At 41.3% G+C, this 24,898-nt stretch overlaps 1 protein-coding gene across 6 annotated transcripts in view; it reads left to right on the top strand.

The window, feature by feature from the left end:
• ITPR1 (inositol 1,4,5-trisphosphate receptor type 1) overlaps positions 1-24,898 on the top strand; it is a 256,477-nt gene that overhangs the window by 175,486 nt on the left and 56,093 nt on the right. For all 6 annotated transcript variants that reach the window (XR_015732679.1, XM_087887909.1, XM_087887911.1 and 3 more), the window contains 4 exons: positions 6,010-6,142; positions 9,582-9,772; positions 21,252-21,432; positions 23,169-23,425. Coding sequence is in view for 5 of the 6 variants with exons in the window: in XM_087887909.1 (XP_087744035.1) it covers positions 6,010-6,142; positions 9,582-9,772; positions 21,252-21,432; positions 23,169-23,425 (762 nt within the window). In the remaining variant the exon portion in view is untranslated. The remainder of the gene's footprint in view (positions 1-6,009; positions 6,143-9,581; positions 9,773-21,251; positions 21,433-23,168; positions 23,426-24,898) is intronic.

The following is a 24,898-nucleotide window of genomic DNA, read 5'->3' as shown; positions in this document are numbered from 1 at the left end:
ATATATGCTAAGAATTATAGGAGTGAAAGTTCGGTATATCTGAAAGCATGATACTGAAAAGTTTGCTTTAATGAAGCATATTTAAATGCCACTATAACATAGTTAATGAAAAACTGTTACTAGAGCATTGTCTCTTGGTCAAACACAGCTCAAGTAACTGAGCTGAAATTCTTTCTACTTGATAAAACTGACTCAAATATTTTTCAACTTTTTTTAAAAAAAGGGCAAATGTGAAGTGCAGGCGAACCAAATTCAATCTGAGTGACACTCCTTTCTCATTGGAGTCAGTAGATTGTGTGAATAAGATCTCTTACTGAAGACAAAATTCATATTACCTTGTTAGTGTTTGAGGAAATGCTTCCTATAATCCTTGATATAGTTATCTTTAGTTACGGTAAAACCAGTACAGACTCTGAGATATCTATTATCTGTTCCTGTAAAACAGGAGATGTACATAAAAATGAAAAATACAAAAGTGATTTTTATTTGCAGAAAATTATTAATATTCTTTTCCCTGCTTTCTTAAGAAACTATGTACATAGGCGACTTTTAAACAGTATACCTTAATATCTTAAATATTCAAAGCACATGGAAATAATTACTTCATGTGGATACAAAAGTTATTTCCAGGCTGTTGTTGTTGTTGTTGTTGTTGTTGTTGTTGTTCTTGTTGTTGTTGTTCTTGTTGTTATTATTATTATTATTATTATTTATTGAATTTGTATACCGCCCTACTCCCGAAGGACTCAGAGCGGTGAACAGCCAAAAGATAAAATACATATAATACAAATGTTAAAAAAACCGTTAAAATACAATTAAATAAATTGGCCCAGAGAACAAAATTTAAAACACCCCAAATTTATAAGACAAATATAAAATTTAAAAAATTTAAAAACAGTTTAAAAGAGAGGCTAGGCCAGGCCGGCCTGCTGGAATAGGAATGTTTTGAGGGCATGGCGAAAAGTGCGCAGATCCAGGATCCTCCGTATTTCCGGGGGGAACTTGTTCCAGATGACAGGTGCCCCACAGAGAAGGCTCTCCCCCTGGGGGCCGCCAGTCGACACTGTTTGACCAACGGCACCCTAAGAAGCCCCTCTCTATGGGAGCGTACTGGTCGGTGAGAGGCTACTGGTGGCAGAAGGCGGTCTTGTAGATACCCCGGTCCTAGGCCATGGAGCGCTCTAAAGGTGGCAACCAAAACCTTGAAGCGCACCCAGAAGACCACTGGGAGCCAGTGCAGCTCGCGCAGCAGGAGGGTCACATGGGAGCGCCACGTCGCTCCCATAACCACCCGCGCGGCTGCATTCTGGACCAGCTGGAGCCTCCGGATGCTCCTCAAGGGGAGACCCATGTAGAGACCATTGCAGTAGTCCAGGTAGGAAGTGACGAGGGCATGAGTGACCGTATTTAACGAGTCCCGATCCAGAAATGGCGAATCAGGCGAACCTGATAAAATGCCCTCCTGTCCACAGCCGTCAAGTGCTCTTCTAAAGACAGCTGTGAGTCCAGGAAGACACCCAAGTTGCGAGCCCACTCCGTGGGGGCCAACGACTCGCCCCCAATAGTCAGTGATGGCACCAACTGACTATATCGGGATGTCGGAAACTACAGCCACTCGGTCTTGGATGGGTTGAGTCTTAGTCTGTTTCTCCCCATCCAGATCCGTACAGCTTCCAGGCACCGGGACCTCACTTCAAGGGCATCACTGGGGTGGTCCGGGGTGGAGATGTACAGATGAGTGTCATCAGCGTACTGGTGGTACTTCACCCTGAAATCACAGATATCTCACCCAGCAGCTTCACATAAATGTTGAACAGAAGGGGTGAGATGACCGACCCCTGTGGCACCCCACATACAAGGGGCTTTGGGGTCAACCTCTGCCCCCCTGCCAACACAGACTGAGACCGGTCGGAGAGAAAGGAGGAGAACCACCGCAAGACGGTGCCCCCCACCCCTAACTCTTCCAGCCGATGCAGAATGATACCATGGTCGATGGTATCAAAAGCTGCTGAGAGGTCTAATAGGACCAGGACAGAGGAGCAACCCCTGTCCTGAGCCCTCCAGAGATCATCAACCAATGCGACCAGTGCCATTTCCGTGCTGTACCCAAGCCTGAAGCCCGACTAGAACGGATCCAGATAAGCCGATTCATCCAGGTACTGAGGGAGCTGTCATGCTACCACACTCTCAACAACCTTCGCAACAAAGCGAAGGTTGGAGACTGGACGGTAATTAGGCAACACTGCCAGGTCCAGGGAAGGCTTCTTGAGGAGAGGTCTCACTACCGCCTCTTTCAAGGAAGACACCCTCACTCAAAGAAGCATTTATAATCCCTGGAGCCAGCCTCGGTAACCTCCCGAGAGGTCAGCACCAACCAGGAGGGACACGGGTCGAATAAACATGTGGCAGCATTCAGTCTACTCAGTATCCTGTCCACGTCTTCGGGAGTCACAGAATCAAACTCTTCCCAGATAATATTCTCAAGACCTGCCTCCATCCTCCCCCCTAAATCTACCCCATCAGAGTCCAGATGTTCCCGAATCTGAACGATTTTATCATACAGATACTGTACAAAATCCTCGGCTCCACCCTCCAAGGGGTCCTCCCGCACTTCCTGAAGGAGCAGGGAGTGGGTCACCCTAAACAGGGCGGCCGGGCGATTATCTGATGATGCAATAAGAGCAGAAAAATAGTTATATTTTGCCACTTTTATTGCCACTAGGTAAGTCTTAATATGAGACCTTACCAGTGTTCAGTCAGATTCAGACCGGCTGGCCCTCCAACCGCTCTCCAGGCATCTTTTCCGGTGCTTCATCTCCCTCAGCTCCTCGGTAAACCAAAGAGCCAAGCGAGATCGGCGCCGAGTCAGAGGCCGCAAAGGCACGACCCAATCCAAAGCTCCAGCAGCCGCCCTATCCCAGGTGGCCACCAGGTCTTCGGTCGAGCCGGGAGCCAGAGCCTCAGGAAAGGCCCAAGCTCCATCTGGAACCGATCCGGGTCCATCAGGTGCCTGGGGCGGAACCACCTCATCGGTTCCACCTCCCTGCAGTGGGGTGTAGTGGTTCAAAGGTCAAAGCGAAGGAGAGAATGATCCTACCACAACAAGGGTTCAGTCACTATATCCCCAATATCGAGATCATTCAACCATTGACCAGAGACAAAAACCAAGTCCAGAGTGTTTCCCCCCGTGCGAGTAGAGTCATGCACTAACTGGGTCAGGTCCATAGCCGTCATGGAAGCCATGAACTCCTGCGCTGCCTCAGACACTTCACCGATGGATGGCAGGTTAAAATCCCCCATGACCATAAGCCTCGGGTTATCAACCGCCACCCCGGCTATAACATTGAGCAGTTCGGGCAGGGCTGCTGCCACGTGGTAGGGAGCCAGGTATGTGATCAGCAAGCCCATGACCCCACTCTACCAGGAGAGACTCACATCCGGCAATCTGAGGAACAGTGGCCTCCCTCGGACCAAGACCTTCTTTTATAACAACCGCCACCACGTCGCCCCTACCCTGATGAAATGCACGGAAACCAGGAGGGCACATTTCAACGAGGGGGACCCCCCTCTTGGCCCAACCAGGTCTCCATAATTCCTGCCAGATCCGCTCCCCCCTCCTGAACAAGATCACAAATGAGGGGGGCTTTATTTACTACGGATCTGGCATTGCATAACATCAGCCAAAGGTCCGGGCCCTGAGAATCTGAACTACCTGGGGAACGAGAGGAGCCTTGGGGGCCGGAGCACGCCACCGCTTGAAGACAGCGGGCGCGCACTCCCACAACCAGGTTTGGCCCCCAGCTCCCGCCATATCTGCCCCTCCCACTCACAGTACTAATGTACTGGCCCTCATCGTTACAAACTCTAACCCCCTCATCGACCCGGAGCCCTGCGCCTCCCGTGCCATGCCCCCCAGCCGGGCCTGGTCCCACCCTCAGTGGGTTATCCCCCAAACCCACCACCCTAGTTCCAATCCAACCCTCCCCCCCCCAGAACCCCTTAAAAATTTAATTAAAAATTTGGATAGAAAACTCCTCAGCCACCTTTTTGCTGCATGCCACCTCTTGGGGTTCCAAAACCCGTCATCAAGGTAGGCCCTCGATAGTGTGGAGGGCCAGACCTGTGAGAGGGGGGAATCTCGCAACACCAAAAGTTCGGCCGCTGAATACATCCAAAAACAGCCTGGGATAAAGATGATATATGGCCGGGGATTCAATCATGATAGTTAAGTAAAATGGTCCCGGAGAGAAAATACAGAGCCTTTGGGTATGGGTCATCAGGAATCCACTGCCCTCTCATGGCAGTGAAATGGAGTCTCAAGCCGTTCAAAAGAAACCGGAGGATAAAAAACTCCAAAACCACCCTCTCACGGTGGCTGGCATTAAAAAGATGGACTATCACTTCCTAATAGTTTTCTGCTAATATTATTTATTTTATTATTGAGAGTATCTATTTTCCACTTCTTAAAGATACTAAACATCTTGAGAGATAGTGAAAGTAATATATAAGGAAATATAGATCCAGTGCTTGGACAAAGCCTGCCAAATTTGGGGATATCATAAATAGTGTGTTTAACTCCTCAAGAAATTTGGATGAGGCTGATTCATTTCCAAGGATATGTTGTGCAACAAAGGAATGCTCAAGAGGCTTGCTCATACTGAATTTTCTATGCATTTCAGTTTTGTATAACTCTTAAATTAAAAAAGAAAAGAAACCTTTTGCAAGTTACCTCATGCTAACTTGAAATTAGATGAAATTACACTTCAGGAATATTTAGACAGTGTTAAAGGTGTTTCAATCTCATAAAAGAGTGGCCAATATTCACCGCTTGCAAAATTGATATATTGGGACTTCTAACTATTCTAATCTGTTCCCCTTTTCACAACAACTGTTCACGAGAGCAGTGCTGAACGTGCCAGGAGTGGATGTGTCAAGAATAGTGGTTCATCTGATAGGGGTGATGGAGCATAAAATGAGACAAAATACAAATGGACTCTGATTCTATCCTGCAGGTTTATTGCTGACAGGGGAGAATAGCTCTTCCTCTCTTTTTTTTTTCAGAAGTCAATAATAAGACAGGGAAAAAAAACCCTGAAACAATATTTATTATTAGATTTACAGTGTTAACTTTACCTGCTTGGACTTCCTTCCAATATCACTTCTCCAAGTTGAGATATTTGGATGGGCTTCTCTTTATGGCAATCATCTCTGCAGTATTCTGTAAAACAAGAAAACTTGTTTGCCGTCATACGCAGCTGCTGAAAACTAAAGGAGAAATACAAGTGTACACTAACAACTTTAATTGCTTAGTCTTATATTTGTAGACAGTTCTAATATTAATGGTTATCATTATGCTTATAAAGGTAGGAAAGAAGGATATTAGGAAAGGGGCAGTGGTATCCATTTCCTATCATGTGACATTTCTGTTGAAATATTTGCATTTCATGATCCTCCTTTTTGAAATTTAAGAAATTGTTAGTCAGAGTGTGTATCTTAGGTTGTAATTATCTGAATTTAAAAGTTAATATAACTGAATTAGGAAATTCTAAAGTAAAGGACACCCATTCAGCTTACTTCACTGATAGAAACAATAGATGCACATATATTTTTTTCGTGAAGTCTAAGAAGGAAAAATTTGCATAATATATACTTTCAATAATTGGGATCAGTCACAGAACTATACTATAATTACTTTCCTAAATATTTAAGGACAGTGTCCTATATGCAATTTTCACTGCTTTTTCCATGTTTCATTCATATTAGAATATGCTATTTTTTTTTAGTGTAAAGCTATTTATTAGTAGCAATTATAAATGTATCTGAAGATCTAGACATAACATAAATGGGTACACCCATTTCTGTTGTTGTTTATATACATTCATAGCTCTTCTTCCCAGTTTTATTTCTGTTGTGTCTCTGCCAGCTGAAATCGTTTTACTATTTTTGTTGACTTTGGCTCACTTGTTCCATTCATTGTGTGTTTCTGTCTTTCAATATCTTTGAATCAAGGGGGAGGCCCTGAGACAGGTTTTGGTAAATCGTTACTACGGGAACATCAGAAGTGGAGGAAGACGAGAGAGCCTCACCAGCTTTGGCAATGGACCTTTATCTCCTGCAGGGCCCAACAAACCTGGAGGAGCAGGTAGGATGTTTTGAATGCTGCTTGTGAGACTGCCATGTTGGCTCTTCTGTCTCCTAACTGCTAGATAAATCTGGCTGACAGTCTCCGCAGCTGTTTCAGCAGGTATTTTTCATTCTGTATTACCTCTCTGTCACTCAGAAAGTTGGCTCTTGAATTAAAGTATTGGAAATTGGTCTGTTCGTTAACTTCCTCCCATCCTCCCTGTCAGCACTTCAAACTGCATTTACTCTAGTGCTAACATAAGAAGGAGAAGCAGAGGCGTCTGGAAAGGGACGTTTGACTTTTCACTTACTTATTTTCCCTGGAGATAATATCCCCTAGGAGATGGGATGGGAGGGGGGAAATTCCTTTGAGCTGGAGCAGTAGATTAGGGGTAGAGTGACTTGGAAGATAGCCAATGAGTGCAGAGGAGTGGGGAAAGGAAAGGGAGGGTTTTGGGTCAGGAAGTCAGTGTTGGCTGCAATGGAGTCGGAGTTAGAATGTCATGCTTAATAAATGGGAGTTTTTCATCAAAGACTTTGTTTGAAATGCAATTTATTTGAGACAACCTCGAAACCTGACACTCCCTTTTTTTCTAATTTATTATGCATGCATTTTTACTAGTGTGAAACTTATTGATATTCATAATTTTCTCGGTACAGTCTCTTTATTAAAATCAGTAACTGGTTTTATTTATTATTTCTTTGTTTATTTATATATATATATATATATCACATTTTTCAAACACCCATCTCTCACAGGGGAATTATTTATTAAATATTAGCATTTATTAAAGAGATAGACACAGCAAAAACCAAGTAGCCCATTTGTGTAGTGGGTAATGTGCTTGGCTAGAAACCAAGAGGCTGTGAGTTGTAGTCCTCCCTTAGCATGGAAACTAGGTGGATGATTTTGGGCCAATCCTGCCCTCAAATCATGCACCACAAAGAGTTATTCTTGTGGGGAAAACAGCTGGTATGTATGTATGTATGTATGTATATGTATGTATGTACGTATGTATGTATGTATACACACACACACACACACACACACACACACACCATCAGGTTTTGACCATTAATTGAGAAGATTTTTGTGCATAGGCTTTAGCAATAAATCAGTTTAATTGAATCTTCATGTGTGGATCTTAGCTTTCATGCCTACATGAATTTATGACAACAGTTGTGGTATTACTGGTTGCCATTGTTAAGCAAATCCTGCAAAGTTATCAGGTGCATGTTGTCATATGATTGTCATCCTGTCTCCTTCCCTATCGACTTTGCATGTTGGAAGCTGGAAGTGAATGACGTAAATGGCAATCACACAACTGTGGAGTACAATGACATTTGTAATTGTGAGCTGGTTGCTAAGCACCAAAATCATGATTACATAATGGCAGGCAATTCCGAGGACTGATCATAACAGCAGTAGCACTTAGGCTTATATACCGCTTCATAGTGCTTTACAGCCCTGTCTAAGCAGTTTACAGAGTCAGCATATTGCCCCCAACAATCTGGGTTCTCATTTTACCAACTTTGGAAGGATAGAAGGCTGAATCAACCTTGAACTGATCAGGATTGAACTCCTGGTTGTGTTTGCCTGCAAGACTGCATTCTAGTCACTACACCACCATGGCTCATAAGCAGTGGTGAAATGTAAAATTAGTTACTACCGGTTCTGTGGGCGTGGCTTTGTGGGGGGGTAATGTGATTAGGTGGGTGTGGCCAACTTTTTTTAAAAAAAACTTTTAAAAGCATTTTTTCTACAACCTCTTCGAAGAGTTGTGAAAAAATGGCTTTTAAAAGGCTCTGACGATCCCAGCTGAGTTGCCTGATCGTCAGAGGCTTTTTTTTTTTACTTTTAAAAGCATTTTTTTCGGCCAAAGAGGTTGTAGAAAAAATGCTTTTAAAAGTAAAAAAAAAAAGCCTCTGATGATTGCGCGGCTCAGCTGGGCATGGGGGGGCGCAGAGATTTTTGCTACCGGTTCTCTGAACCACCCGCCACCATCGCTACCGGATCAGGCGATCCGGTCCGAACCGGGAGCATTTCACCCCTGCTCATAAGCCTTCAAGTCCATCATAGCTTAGAACAGTCACTGAACATGTGGTCGTTAAAGGAGGACTATATGTAATGTCAGACTATCTGACCTAAGGAAAAATGTGGGACTGCTTAAAGAGATTATAACTTTCAATATTTGCATGCAAAAATTGTCCAGTGATATCTCTGTATTAAAGAATGAAACAAGAGGTGATAAACTTGGAGAGACCGCATGGGTACAAATAATAATCTTTGTAAATCCTAAATTCTGATCATAATATGTATTCTAACGGCCCAAATGACATTTATTTTTATTGTCTTAACCAACTTAACCAACAGGATCGAAAGGAGAATTGGAATTAAATGAATAATTATATTCATTATATTATATAATTAATTGATTAATTGATTATACTAGTTTGCACCAGTAGTGCAATTCAATTTCTTTTACTACCAGTTCTGTGGGCCCACAGGCATGGGCTTGATGGGCATGGTGTGACTTGGTGGGTGTGGCAGGGAAAGGATACTGCAAAATCTCCATTCCCTCCCCACTCCTGCGGGAGGGATATTGCAAATGTCCATTCCCACCCCACTCTGGGGCCAGCCAGAGGTGGCGTTTGCTGGTTCTCCAAACTACTCAAAATTTCCGCTACCAGTTCTCCAGAACCTGTCAGAACCTGCTGAATTTCACCCCTGGTTTGCACCTAATAATATAAATTTTCTGGGTGATATATAATCAGTCTGTAATAAGTCTGAACTAGCCTTTTTAGAAAAGTTTTGTAGACTCTCTTTTTCAAATGGTTTGAATTACATTGGTTAAATTTATTCCTGGTTTAGTAATTTATTATTATTATTTATTTATTTTAAATTTGATTTATATGCCGCCCTTCTCCGGAGACTCAGGGCGGCTTACAATGTGTTAAGCAATAGCCTTCATACTTTTGTATATTTATACAAAGTCAGCTTATTGCCCCCACAAACTGGGTCCTCAATTTACCCACCTTAAAAGGATGGAAGGCTGAGTCGACCTTGAGCCTGGTGAGAATTGAACTCACAGTAATTGCAGGCAGCTGGATGTTAAATGCTGCCTTAGGAGGCATTAGCTTCCTACGCCACTCAGGCTCCTTATTATTGTTTTATGATAGTTATGAAACCATTCTAACATTGTTTCTATTTATAATGCTATCACATTTGAGCTCCTTGAGGTTGGAGAGAATATTAAAAAAATAAACAACGTTTCTAATAACACCATCACTTGCTAACACCATAAAGAGCAAAGCATGATAGTGCAAAGCAGATAATAAATGAGGACACATTTAAGTTAAAACTTTCTTTGCTTGCTTTAATTGTTTGAAGGAAAGCAACACCTTTTCTAATGCTGAGAAACCCCAAAGGCTTTATTTTTGTTTGTTTCTTTTTGTAGGAGGTGGGTCAGGATCCAGCTCAACAAACCGTGGTGAAATGAGTTTGACAGAAGTCCAGTGTCACTTGGATAAGGAAGGAGCGTCCAATCTAGTTATAGACCTCATCATGAATGCCACTAGTGATAGAGTTTTCCATGAAAGCATCCTGTTGGCTATTGCCCTACTGGAAGGTGGCAACACAATTATACAGGTAGGAAAAGTATTCCCATGCTTCTATTTCTGAATCTTTACAGGGAAAAAAAACCCCAAGAAGCAGGAATCTGCTAGTTAGAGATCTGTTAGTATACAATATTTGGAATTGTGTATGAATTCTCAGAAATGGCTGCCATGGGAGTATCAATAGTCAAAAAATATTTTTACTCAGAGGCAGATGGGTGCGGTATCCTGTTTCCAGTATCTCAATCACCATAGATTATTTTTTTTAAGACAAAACAAAGAGCTCTATTAGCAATAGCAATAGCACTTAGATTTATATACCGCTTCATAGTGCTTTTACAGTCCCCTCTAAGCACTTTACAGAGTCAGCTTATTGCCCCCAACAATCTGGGTCCTCATTTTACCCACCTCGGAAGGATGGAAGGCTGAGTCAACCTTCAGCTGGTGAGATTTGAACTGCCGAACTGCAGCTAGCAGTCAGCAGAAGTAGCCTGCAGTACTGCACTCTAACCACCTCGACTATCTATTGCAGCCATACACCATTTTTTTCCCTTTAAGTCGATTTTTACTCCTGGTGACTGTGTGTCCTAGTCCCTGAGATTTTGGCAAGATTTTGCAAGTGGTTTGTTGTTGCTTAGTTCTTACAGTTTGAGTGAGAGGGGCTGAGCCAAGGTCACCCAACTGATTTATACCTAATGTGGGATTAGAAGTCACAGTCTCCTAGTTTCTCGGCAGTTCGAGTCTCACTAGCTCAAGGTTGACTCAGCCTTCTGATGTCAGTAAAATGAGGACCCAGATTGTTGAGGTCAATATGCTGACACTTAGAGAAGGCTGTAAAGCACTGTGAAGTGGTATATAAGTCTAAGTGCTATTGCTATTCTAGCCTGGTGCCTTAATCACTATATCAAACTGGCTCTCTGTTAGAAAATAGCATTTTTAAATACTATTCATTCATTTATGGTAGCCATGTCACAAACGCTACTAATAATACATACAATATGTTAAAACACTAAAAAAATAATATTAGCAAAGAATTAAAAGCAGCAGTGGTCACTCAGAATGAATCCAGCTAAACAATAGATCGAAAGTTTTCAATGGGCCAACTCGCCTATCAATCCCCTGGCCCAGAAACATATCCAGGTCTTCATCAGTTTACAAAAGGCTAGCAGGGACAATCTATCTCACGTGATATGATGCTGCAGAGTGCAGATACTGCAACCAAATATCATGTTTCCAAGGATGCATAAGATGTCATTCTTTAACTGAAGGACCCATTGCATGCCCCTCCTGTCAAACATACTGGGATAATAGGTAGAAACAATCATGGAGAAGCGGCCCTGCAAATATCTGAACTCCATGCCATGGAGGGCTTTATGGGTGACCACTAGTACCTTGAATTCCACCCGAAAGCATACTAATGCAGCTCACAGAGGAGTGGTGTAAAATGGGCCTACCAAGGTGTGCTCATAACTGCTCATACACTGTATTCTGGAATAGCTGCAACTTTTGGATAGTCTTCAAGGGCAGCCCTACATAGAGCCCATTGCAGTAAACCATTGTGCAGGTGTCTAAGCCAAGTGTAACATGAGCAGTGCTGCAAGTATTATATTTTCTGTAAATGCCCTTTTGGCCATGGCTACCACCTGCTCTTTAAACAGAAATCTTCACTTCAGAAAGACCTCCAAATTTCATACCAATTTTTTTCCTGGGGTAGTGCAACTCCATCTAGAACCAAAGAGCAAAAAAACCTGAAGCCACAATCCCCAAAACTCAGTTGAGCTAATCTGGTTGTTTCCCATCCAGACTCCTATATTCTCCAGTCACTGAGGCAGAACCTGCATAAACATCATTGGTTTGATCCAGGACACAGATATATCATCAGCATAAGGATAACAGTTTCACCCCATGTCATCAGATTCCCATATTTAAGCCTGAATCCTTTAACTGGGCTATATTTTAAATGAATAGCAATAGCACTTAGACTTATATACCGCTGCACAGTGCTTTACAGCACTCTCTTGGTTCACAAAGTTAGCATATTGCCCCCAACAATCTAGGTCCTCGTTTTATTGAACTCGAAAGGATGAAAGGTTGAGTCAACCTTGAACCTTGTCAGGATCAAACTCCAATCTGTGAGCAGAGTTTGCTTGGAATACTGCATTCTAACTAATGGCCCACTAGGATGTAATTCTTGTTACATATTGTAACAAGTTGTCCAATATTTAATTTAAAGAGGGGAAACATGAAAAGATAAACAGGTAAGAACAGAACCACCTAGGACTGGAATCAAAGAGACTTCGAACAGAAAAGGAGGACATCATATCAAAGCCAAAAGGAGACACGATAGCAGTCTTTCAATATTTGAAGGGCTGCCACAGAGAAGAGGGGATCAAGCTATTTTCCAAGGTACCTGAAGGTCAGACAAAGAATAATGGATGGAAACTGATCAAGGAGAGATTCAACCTAGAAATAAAGATAAATTTTCTGACAGTGAGAGCAATCAACCAATGGAACAGCTTGCCTTCAGAAGTTGTGGGGGCTTCATCACTGGAAGCTTTCAAGAAGAGACTGGACTGCCATCTGTCAAAAATGGTGTAAGGTCTCCTGTTTGGGGGGGGGTTGGACTAGATGACCTACAAGGTCCCCTCCAGTTCTATTAATCTGTTAAAAAAATAATGGAATAATGGAGTTATAACAGCAAGATAAGGCTTAACTGGAACTTGAGATAATAAAATGTAAGAGAAAGAAGTTTGATAGACAGGAGTGTTATTTAAGCAACCTTCAATTCTTTTCTGTTCCAAAACATTAAAGACAAATCTATTTTCTTTCTTCCCCTCATCTCTATATATAGAAGACCAACTACATTGCTTATTCTCCCCTAGCCCCTGGCCCATACCTAAGTAGAAGAGACTTAAAAACTGTTTTTCAACCTGATAAAAGCACGGTTATTCCAAGTTGCACAGTGTACTGGTCACCTGTTCTGAAGCTTCATCCATTCCTGTAATACTGTAGCTAGAAGAGGTGGTTAAGCAATAGCATTTGGGAAATGAGCAGCATGCAGACTCAGTTCAGGGAGCGGGTATGACTCTCCTTAGACAGAAGCTCAGAATAAGCAAAAACCCTCAGCTAACTTTCAAGTACCAAACTTAACTAGCTAACTTTCCTGTTGATGGGTAGTCAAGTCATCCTATGTGACTGTGGAGGAGAAATGGCTGAACAAAATACCAAGGGTGTAAAACAGTGGTGGGTTGCTCCTGGTTCTGTCCGGTTCTATAGAACTGGTAGTAAAACCGGCGGGAGGCTCCGCCCACCTGCCCCTTGATGTCAACAAGGGTGATCTGCGCATGCGCTCCCGTTGCGAACCGGTAGTAAAGGTAAGTAGAACCCACCCCTGGTGTAAAAGGGGAGAAAGAGAATTGATAGCAACCCTGTTCAGGTTTAGCTTTAGTTGTTTTTAATTTTTGATGTATTTGCTACAAATGGAAATCATAGTCCAGTCTTCTGCTCTATAGGTATAAACAAAATGCAATTATCCAAGTTAATTAAAACGGCTTCCTAAGATGAGATTTTCCCAGGTAATTAACGTACAAATTTTAGAGCATATCAGAAAATCAGGACAGAACAGCACAGAGCTTGCTTCTTTTGAATGTAACTTTCTTTCAGCATGTAAATCAGCTACAGGTGGATTCAGGTTAATCCCTATAAGGATTAGTCCTTGATAAGCAGGAAGAGGCAGGCTTTTTTAAAACAAGGTCATGCTACTTTTTTTTTTTAACACAGGAACCAACAAGGATGTTATATAACTTCTATTTATATTCAACTGGCTAGTAGCTGCAGGCACACAAGACAAGCGAAGGGAGGAATTTAATGAGCTCTGAGGGTTTGCTCACCTTCTCAAGCTGGTAGAGACAGCTTGAGATCTTTTGGTCGACTTTTTTTTTTTATGCGTCAGCAAATGAAGCTAGTGGGTGGTGTGGGTAGGTGTACTAACTGGTTGCCATGGTTTTCTTCAGTTCCCTTTTCTCTGCTGTCTCTTCCCAAAAAAAAAAGAAAGAAAGAAAATATTTTAAAGGGTTGCTGACTTCCAGGAGCCAGTAAAATGTCCTTGTTCTCACACCCACATACGCATCCTTCATTCAGGAAGGAAGTAGGATGTGTCTCTCTCTCTCTCCTGTACCGATAATGTGTGGTTTAAAGGCTCACTATACTTCTGTGGGTGTGTGTTTGCTGCAGCTGTGTTAAATGTGTGAAGAAAGTGGTATTTTTTAAAAATATATTGAAATCGTAGTCCCACGACTCCCACAAATCCAGAATCATCTGCTTGTTCTGCTACATTTTTAATCAGTGCAAGGGAAAAAAAAAGAGCAGAACTTGTGATACTACCTGTAATTTTTGCACATTAACCCACCCTTAGCTCACTTGAAATCTTCTTCCCTTTTCTGTTGCTTTCTATGCTTGCCCTGGATGTTTGTCCCTAATATAAAGCTGGTGGCCAATTAGCATTTTGGGTTGCAGAGGCTCATCTCATGCAAGACTTTTTCAGAAATCAAGTGGTAGCCATGACCCATTTGACAGTGTAGCTTGCTCCCAGTGGAAGAAAACTAGTAACTTTGGCCTCAGTTCTGAGGATTGAGTTGTCACAGCATAACTAATATTGGACCGTATTAGTTATGGATAATCTACTGATGCTTCTGGTTATTTTAAAATCAGAATGTAGTTCCTTGTCATAAGTCTTAAGGAACAAAAGAGAGATCCCTTACCAGACGTCTTGCTAGCTGTAAAAGCTTGCCCTAATCCAAGAGTGTCAAACTTGATTTCACTGAGGGCCGCATCAGGGTTGTGTTTGACCTTGGGGGTGGGCGTGGCCAGGGTGGGCATGGCCAGCTTGATGTCACTCGTCTCAGGGGCGTCTGTGGTGGCCCAAGCGCCTTGCCAGCAAAAACGAGTTCCCGAGCTCTGTTTTTAGCTGCTATGGCCTTCTGCCAGTGAAAACAGAGCTTGGCGGCCCCACACATGCCCCCACGAGCTCCGTTTTCACTAGCAGAGGGCAGCAGGAGGCCGTCGCGGCTGAAAACGGAGCCTGGGAGGGCTGCGTGCAGCCCTTCCAAGCTCAGTTTTTGCTGGCAGAGGCACTGCGGGCCGGTCCTTTGCTGTTTCTAGGGTGCCAGATGTAAGCACCCTGCGGGCCACCCCCAGTTTCCAGGCCTTGAGTTTGACACCCCTGCCCTAATCTATTTCCATGCATAGGATAGTTTAAGATAATAGTTTAATTCAGTTATGGTATTTCATCAACAGAAGTGGCCAATAGACAGTTTCAGGACAAGAGAAAGGTTGTCTAATGAACATCTAAAATGTTTTTGTTGGCTCTGCAGTTCTTAGTCTAATATTTGATTGTAAGTGTAAAAACAAGCTTTACCTTCAGTAAAAGTTAGGAAGCTAAATAGATCCTAATGAAGGTGACCTTGAGCCAGTCACTCTCTCTCATCCCAACTTGCCTCACAGGGTTGTTGTTGTTGTGAGAAAAATAGGAGGAAGGAAGAGTATTAGATATATTCATTTACTTTAGTTGTTTATAAAAATAATTAAGGTGGGATATAAAATTAATTTGGGTTGACAAAATCAAAAATGCGGAGGTGATAAGTCGCCTGGGAAAGCCAAGGAAAATCATCAAAGCCATAAAAAAGCGAGTTAGAATATTTTGGACATATGATGCGACACCCAGAAAAATACAACAGACTTCACCTAATCCTCCAAGGAAAGATTGAAGGCAGATGAGGGCCAGGCAGAAGAAGAACATCATGGCTTCAAAATCTAAGGGACTGGTTTGGACAAAACTCAACAGCATTTTTTCGTGCGGCTGTTGATAAAAATAGGATCGTCAACATGATCGCCAATGTCCAATGGTGGATATGGCAGAAGAAAAGAAGAGGAGGAGGAGGAAATGGAAAAATACATCTAAAATGGCTGGCTAAAAGTCACCCAAAATGCTAATCTTCTGTGGAAGAACCGTCTACCAAAGCTAACCAAGCTGAGAGGGTTTCTTCAGTTCTTACTATTGTGCTCATCCTGTGTTGTATGTGATAAACCAGTCTTTAAATATTTATCTGTGAAAAATACATCTTCAAAATTCTTACTTCATGCAAGTCTGGTTTTCTGCTTCAGCTGTATTACTGTTGGTGATTTGGATTCTTGGTATGTTCTTGTATTTTCCTGTAGAAGTGGCAACTGATGAAAGAATGCTGCTCTGATCACATGGAGCTGGAAAGAGCTGATATTGTAATCTACAGTACTCCACTGCTGTCTTACTATCAATTATTGGCTCAGCCATAGCTGATATAAATTCAAGCTTTGAAATAAGATTCAATTGGCATTTTCTGTTTTTGAAAAACAGAGAACAGAATAATAGGAAGGGACCTTGGAGGTCTTCTAGTCCAACCCCTGTTTAGGGAGGAAGCCTTATGCCATTTCAGACAAATGATTATACAAACTTTTCTTAAAAACTTCCAGTGTTGGAGCATTCACAACTTCTGGAGGCCAGTTGTTCCACTGATTAATTGTTCTCACTCTTAGGAAAATTCTCCTTAGTTCTAGATTGCTTCTCTCCTTGATTAATTTCCATCCATTGCTTCTTGTCTTGCCCTCAGGTGCTTTGGAGAATAGCTTGATTCCCTCTTCTGTGTGGCAGCCTCTCAAATATTGGAACACTGCCAGCATGTCACCCCTAGCCTTTCTTTTCATCAAACTAGACATAATTTTCAGCAACATGAGGCTCTTTAATCACTTTTGAAATATGAAAAAGGATCAGGCATTTTTAAAGTTACTTTAATCCCACCTTTATTATGTTTTATAAATAACTCAGAGCAGAAAACATATGCCTTCGTCCTCCTATTTTCTCCACAACAACAACTACTATGTGAGGTGAATTGGGATGAGACTGAAATCACCCAGCTTTTATGCCCAAGGCAGGGCTAGAATTCTCAGTCTCCTGGTTTCTAGCCTGGCTTCTTAATTCCTAGATCAGGAATCTCCAAATTTGGCAACTTTAAGACTTGTGGACTTCAACTTCTGGAAGCATGCTTTGGAGACCCCTGGACTAAACCAAGCTGACTATGTTGGTATTGCAAAGCTCATAGAATCATCACATCCAAGAAAGGATAAATGTTTAGCAAAGTATATTTCTTACCTTTTAGAATCAAGACAAAAATTACACTTCCATTTGGATTTTTTTTTCCCACCGCAAATGAATGCTTTCCATAAGGATAATTCTTTTCTCAGACATTTAAATAAATAAATTCTACGGAAATATATAGGCTAGAATTCTATAGCTTATGTAGAATTCTGGCCACAGACCTGCAATGTCAGGTTAAAACAAGCAGACAGTAGGGAGTTTCTGATTACTAAATTTGAGTGAAAGCCAAACTTCTTTATGCAAATTTTCATGCTTCCTGTTGTCTAAGTTAGCACTATAAATAAATAATTACATCTACAGCACAAACCTAGGTAATCCTATTTGAGGTAAATGTTTCCAATACATATGATTAATGCAAAAATTCACAAATACGAGCAAAATCTATTATGAACAAAACCATCCTTAAGGCATCATTAATTCAGCTTTTTGTTCCAGTAGGTCAGCTGCATTGCTGTATCACTCATAGTTTCATGCTAAGTTTCTACTATTTAAACAGCACTTCTGTGGTATACTGTGGAATTAAAACAATGAGACATGCAAACTGCTATTCAGTTTGAGGTTGGTTTATCTGGATGGGCTTATTTTGTACGAAAATATGTACAACATATACATATTGTATATATGCTGATAAGACCATCTGCAGTTAAGCCAACCCAATTTGGGGGATATATTTTGGCAACTAAAATTCTTGGCTTATCTGCGATATATACAGTATTCAGAAATCTATTGAGTATCAAAAATAAACTCTGTGAATATAAGTGTGCTTAAACTGAATTCTGATTTTGCGATGCCCAGAACTTGTGAAATATTCTTAACAGCTTGTAGCACATCATAGTAAATGATCTGACTGTGAATGTTGCCCAATAAATGAGAGATGCTAAAGCTTTCAGAAGAAAAGAGGGGCATGTGACATTGTGATCATGACAAAAAAGAAACCTGGATGAAAGCAGTTGCCAGGCACAAGAATAAATGAGGAGGAGAAGAGAGAATTCCTAGTATGGATTATTATTATTATTATTATTATTACTTGTTTAGTGTATGACATATCATACATGGACTAGCAATATATATTTCTCCTCAGCCATGTATCTTTTAGATGAGGACTAATTAGTCCGAAATAGATCTATATTAGTCTCCCAAAAGGCAACAAACTGCTTACTTGCTGTCTGATAAAGCCTAGAACTAGTGGATGGGATTTCACTGAGCTATGCTGCATTTTGAAAATCTTGGTTTACGTAGGAAAATACCCGGCTGAGGAGAATACACATAAAGGGCCTATGATAAGAGAAGAAAACAAATACTTGACCTCTACGGGGAGGAAACATGTGATGAGGGTGTGGCTAACTGATGAGGACTAATTAGTCCAAAATAGATCTATATTAGTCTCCCAAAAGGCAGCAAACTGCTTACTTGCTGTTTGATAAAGCCTAGAACTAGTGGATGGGATTTCACTGAGCTATGGCTGCATTTTGAAAATCTTGGTTTAACCCAATAAAATATAAATGTTAAAGAGATCCAATTTTCAAATATTAATGTCTAGACCATCTAACCATTGAAGCACAACATCGTTTATATTTTTTAAAAAAACCAGATATTGGACTGGTATATGCCCTCAGTTTACAACCGGTCACCTTATGATCTAGAATTTGATGTGGGACCCAACCATCAGGGGTGGGTTCTACTTACCTTTACTACTGGTTTGCAACAGGAGGACGTGCACTTCTGCGCATGCGCAGATTGTCAATTATGACATCCAGGCGGGTGCGCTGAGCCTCCCACCGCTTTTACTGCCGGTTCTAAAGAACTGGACAGAACCGGGAGCAACTCACCACTGCCCACCATCACCCGAGGGGAGGATACTGTTAGGTGTTTTGTGCCAGCCATGGCAGTCTCTTCAAAGGCCACCAGATGGGGGCAAAGAGGCACCTTTGATCCCACTGGTGAATCAAGGGGCTCCAGCCCCTGCAGCCCCATTGGGGAAAGTTAATGGCCCTCCGGCCCCCTCACACACCTTGTAAGGGAGGAGCCAGGGGCCCTATAAGAACCCCTGCACAGGGGCTGCTTCCCCTCTTTTGCTTTTTCCTTTTCCCTTTTTCCCTGCTCTTGTTCTAGTCTCCTATGGGACTGACCCATGGGCTCAATCCAGGCATGGATGCCTCCATGCCTGGGAACTTATTTTACTCTACTTTTACTTCTAAATAAAGACTTAATTTGATTGCATCCTTGCATGCTGACCTTTTCTTGGAAGCGCCCTCAACGAGCCATCGTTCTTCGTGAGATCCCTCACAGATACTGTGCCCCATTTATACAGAAAGTCCTGCCAGGTGCCAGGTGAGATGCAAATCCTATTCAGGATTGTTCATTGCTGATGTAATTCAAAGCTTGGCACCTTTTTTATGGGGTCATTTATATATCTTCCTATAACTTTCTATAACTGGGCATTCAGGGTCCTGTTGGCTTTCCATTGGATGGAAATTGATGTTGAGCAAATGTTGTGCCAGTGGAGGCTTCCTAAATAGGATTGGGTAATACTGGTAAAGGAAAGAGAGATAAGAGCTATGGTACTCACATATGTGACTGAAGTGAAATGGGATAGCAGGTGAGCTCCCGACATGATCTCGCTTAGAGTAGACCATTTCAAGATGCAGACACTAGAGAAGAGCAGTTTAGTACATGTGATTTGTGTCATAGTAGAACTGATTGCAACATTATCCACAGAAGAATGCTAACTTTGCATAAGGTGACCTACTTGCTCCTTTTCTGATTTGTGTAATCATATCCTTGGTTGTGAGGTGCTTTCAACCATATGGTCTTTGCTCAGTACTTTGCAGAGTTATTTGAAAGTAGTGTTACTTCTCAGCATTACAAGTCACATACACCAAATGTACCTATCTGTCTTTCTTACGATTTATTTACCTACACACACGTATGTGTGCACGCATACACACACATTTCATATAGGCTAATTGCAGCAACAGGCAAAAATGTTTTAATTCTCTTTCGAAGTTATTTGTTATGATCAGCATATGCAATGTAGTGCATACCTTTGCTTTTATGTCTTGAATCCTTTGGGTGCAGCAGGTCTACATGTTACATAATAGAAGAGACCTATTTTCCAAAGTACCCAGAAGGCAAGACAAGAAACAATGGATGGAAACTAATCAAGGAGAGAAGCAACCTGGAATTAAGGAGAAATTTCCCAACAGTGAGAACAATTAACCAATGGAATGGCTCCCCTTCAGAAGTTGTGGGTGCTGCATCTCTGGAGGCTTTTAAGAGGAGACTGGGCAGCCACTTGTCTGGAATGGTATCAGACAGGAGTGTCAAACTCACATTGTCATGGCAGTGTCACGTAGCGTATCGAGACTTTTTTCCCCTTTGCTAAACTGGGCGTGGCCAGTGCGTGATGCATCCAGCCTGTGGGCCGGGAGTTTGACAGCTCTGGTATAAGGCTTCCTGCTTCTGCAGGGGTTGGACTAGAAGACCTCCAAGGTTCCTTCCAACTCTGTTACTCTGTTACTCTTGTAATTTTGTTATTCTGTTAGGGCATGGTATTATACACTTAACAGATAGCTGCAATAGTTGCAGGTAGTTGTATGATGCATGTGACTGATTCATTCACAGATTTTGTTTTACTGAATACTTCAATGAACATTTGAGATATACGCAAGACTTCCCACAAATAGGTTGTATGTTAAGGCAGCAACCTTGTAACACTTATTTAGGAGTAAGCCTTACTGATCTCGGTAGCACCTATGGTATATATGAGTTATATATACAAGATTGCATTGTCATACAAAATATGAAGAGTGACATGTTAATAACTGCTTATGAGCAAAGTTTGTAATCTTCAAATGTCTATAAAAATAGACTTGAATGGAAATAGGAAAAACTATTCAGCAATGGAACAGGAAGTTTTGGAAGATGGTGATGCCATATATTCTATGTGTGTCTATGTTTGTCCATATCCCAATTTTCAGCAGTTATAAATATATGACCCTATGTAAACTTTTTTTATATATAAATGGCAAACCACATTGAGGAGAAATTATTCCATAGTCACTGTTTTTTTTTTACTTGTTCTGCTCTTACTTCCGAATTAATGGTTGTGGATAGTTGATTCATAATTCTGCGTTGGCTGTGAGGTTACAATTGTTTATCTTTAACAGTGTTTATTTAGTAATACTGCAGTAGTTCAGCCAATGATTGATTGTGGAGCTCATAAAGAGTGTTTAGATTTTTTGAAAATTTATGTCTTTGATATTAAAAATATTTCATTTTTATTTTTAAACTATCAGTTTCCTGGGCTTTTATTTTGCTACAGCACTCCTTTTTTTGTCGCTTAATGGAAGATAAGAAATCAGAAAAATTCTTCAAAGTTTTTTATGATCGTATGAAAGTTGCTCAGCAAGAAATCAAGGCCACAGTCACAGTTAACACTAGTGATTTAGGAAATAAAAAGAAAGATGATGATTCTGACAGAGATGTGCCAGCAAGGAAGAGAGGTAAGGTTTCAGAGCTACTGTAGAGTATGGCCAACTGAAAGTACATAATTCATCATGTGATTAAGTATTTTATTGATCCCTTGATTCTGGTTCACAGCAAGGAAAAGAGTGCTGTCCTGCCATGACATCATCTTCTTTCCTCAACCTTTTGGGAAATGGCAATTACTGAAATGGTGACAGGTATTCTCAACATTAGTATGCCAGCCAGCTTGATGTGTTGCTTCATTTTTTTCACTTAACATTCTTTGCTCTGCAGGCAGTAGGATCTAGAATTCTGTAATTAAAAGCAGACTTTCTCAATTCAGTCTAAAGCTGAATTAGATTGTTTTTTTCAATCACTTCCTGGTTGGAAAGATTAGCTGGTGACATCACCATTCTCCAGGGTGGCGGGGTGGAAACAACACCCAGTTGGGGATTCCTTTCATGTCCCCAGCAGGAGCTGGAGCAAAAGAAAAGAGCTCATCCCAAATGCAGACTTTACTAATCTCCAACCCAGCATCCTAACCACGAGAGCCACCATGCTCCTATGAATTAAGATGCACTTTCAGAATTAAATCTTAAACTTCTCTATCACTTGGTGCACTGTTCTGACATGCAAATATGATCAATCAGTACATATTAGCCAATAAGGATGAAATAAAATAGATTGTTCCTAATATTTAATAGTTATTGCACTAGGAAGTTGTTCCTAACATTGGTGTACTAGGTAGTTTCTATTAGTCAAGAATATATATTTACACATATTTATTGCCCAGCAGGACATGCCCAAGTTTCCCTGAGTATTTCACAGGATTTTTGTCAATATGTTCCTGGCTATGCTATTTTGGAGAATTCTTCCTCATAAATAGTTAAGATATCGTGTGTGGGGGGGTCAAGGAGGCATGGTTGCCTCTTCTTTCGAATCCTTGTCCAAGCAGAGTTTGGATTTTTATTCATTAAGCAATAAAAAATGACAGCATGAGAATAAGCTGCATCCACAGTTGGTCATATTTAAAATGGTGGTTGCTCTTTCCAGCATTTATCCCACTTGACTGCAGGATCTGCGAGTTTCCCCCCCCCCCACTTTTGCTTTTGTTGACATAACAGAGGCAGTCTTTCAGCTGCCATTTAGGGCTGAGAGGAAGTAACTGACCTGGCGTCATCGAGCTAGCTCCCATCTTTCAAGGAAATCTAGAACCTGGGTCTCCCTGGCACTAGTCTAGCACTCTAACCATGATTCGTAATGTCTGTTGCCTTGTCAAATGTAAACTATGCTCATTTGAATCAGTGGCTGTCTCGAGTTTCATTAAATCTGAGCAGTCTGCTCTAATCGTGACAGAATCTGGATCCAATCCAATATGCTGAAGTGTAAAAGGAGGAGGAATTTCTGTTGATCCAAAGGAATTATACTATACTTTCAGTGAACACAGAGAAAATTAGGACTTGATAGTGTTTCACGTACTAGGTGTTTTGGTGGCAGTCTCTAGACCCCTGCCAGCAAGTCAATAACTAAGCATCATTTACTAAAACTTTTAATGACTGCATTTATGTTTATTTAATCTACAGAGAATGGTCTTTTTCTGTATTGCTAAGAAAGGAGATGAATCAGGCTGGCTTGTTAAGCTTATTATACTAACCTAAATACTTTTACTACAAAAAGGCAAAATGCTGAATGGCAGATATATGAAGTTTTCTCGAAATGGTAAAGGGAATTGTTATTGTTATTTGCTAATGGGATTTGTCATTGTGCATTATAGCATCAAGGGAACCCCTGACCCAAATAACAGAGGAAGTGAGAGATCAGTTGGTTGAGGCCTCCACCGCAACAAGGAAAGCATTTAACACCTATCGAAGAGAAGCCGATCCTGATGATCATTATTCTGCTGTAGAAGGAGCACAGTCGGTGGCAGATAAAAACAAAGATGAACTGGAGATGAGTCCTGTCATCACAATAATGCAGCCCATCTTACGGTTTTTGCAGTTGCTGTGTGAAAACCACAACCGGGATTTGCAGGTACACAAACTATGAAACACACTCATGAGCCACCCCCCACCCCCTGTGTCTAGCAATACCTCACTTGGCCTGATCTGAATTTTGAATGTTTCTAATTAGCAAGTTGAGAAGCTAGCACGTTGCCAAACCCAGCACCAGCCTCAAAATCTCATCTTTATTTGGGTGGATGGATGGATGGATGAATGGATGTACTGAAATAGTCAAGGTATTGTAGGAGATGAAGAAGGAAAGAAAATATTCTCACTGGTTTAACTACTAGTAAACAAGTGCTTTGGGACTAGCAAAACACTCCACAGCAACCATATTGTAAGAACATCCATAGCATGCTCTCAAATTTCAAAAGTGCCTAGCAACCCAGAAAGTGGGAACCCCTGAGGTACGAGAACACGTCTAAGAACACGTCTAACAATTAGATCTTCTCAAAAGAGAGTTGGATTACTTAAACTGAGAACAAGGGATAATTTGTTAGTTTTTTTTCCTTCAGCAGAAGAAATTTGGTTTCCTGAAGCAAAACCAATGGTGCTTTCCTTCTCTGTCACAATCAGGACTGTAAAAAGCCTTACTGCTCCATTCAGACTGCTATTCTTGCTTTTATTCATCTCCTCAATTTTCCCTTTCCCTGCCTCCCCCTGGCTGATGCCTTGCTGGGTGTGGAACTGCTGATTCTTATATATATTGTTAAGTTATGAACTGGAAAGCCCAACTCACTGAGCAGCAAAAGGATTATCGTATAGAATTTGAAACTGAAGTTGTGTGATAATATTTTCTTCTTCTTGGTTCCCTTGTGGGCATGTGGGAGCTAATGGAGGCTGCAAAATAGGGCAGGAAGTGTAAACATCTGCAACCTATAACTTGCCCATTTCAGAGATAAGAGTATTTCATCTTAGATCTAAACTGTTGTGCGTGAGATTATTTGGATTTTTGCTGTGAAACCCCAAATCATCTGAAAAACATTTTTATTTCCTTTGATTGTTTCCTGATTCTTAGGTTTGATTAGATTTTTAGATTTGATTCTTAGGGCTTTTCCATATTGCATCTTGAAACTGCTTGATACTGCCTGTAAACTGGCTAGAAGTGAAACAGGTTCAAGAAACTCCCCTTACAGACTTCAACTTCTTATTTACAGAATAGCTGTGGTCTATTTTCTCTTGACTTTGTTTACTATAGCCCCAAACTGTGAACTCTCCTGCTTCTTTATCCTTCCCATCCACCCTGGAAAAGCAAATTCCAGTTATTTTCCTTTCTGTGGCTGGGTATTTGGGGAAAGTGGTTTCTATTGATTAATGTTTTCAACGGATCCATTGATTCCCACTCATATTTAACATCTTCCCACAGTAGTAGAGCAGTAGGGAAAAAGAAACACCACAATTTTTACCACTTTCTCTTTCAATTGGATTAGAAGAAGAAACAGGCAGAACAGCTGAATCCTTGACTACACCAGAGAACTCATAAGGATTTCAGTTGTTCAATATT

Source organism: Pantherophis guttatus, chromosome 2, assembly GCF_059756535.1.
Source record: "Pantherophis guttatus breed Tessera chromosome 2, ASM5975653v1, whole genome shotgun sequence".
In the NCBI taxonomy this organism is placed as follows: Eukaryota; Metazoa; Chordata; class Lepidosauria; order Squamata; family Colubridae; genus Pantherophis; species Pantherophis guttatus.
Note: the sequence above shows the minus strand (reverse complement) of the source record. Positions and strands in the feature narration are given on the sequence as shown.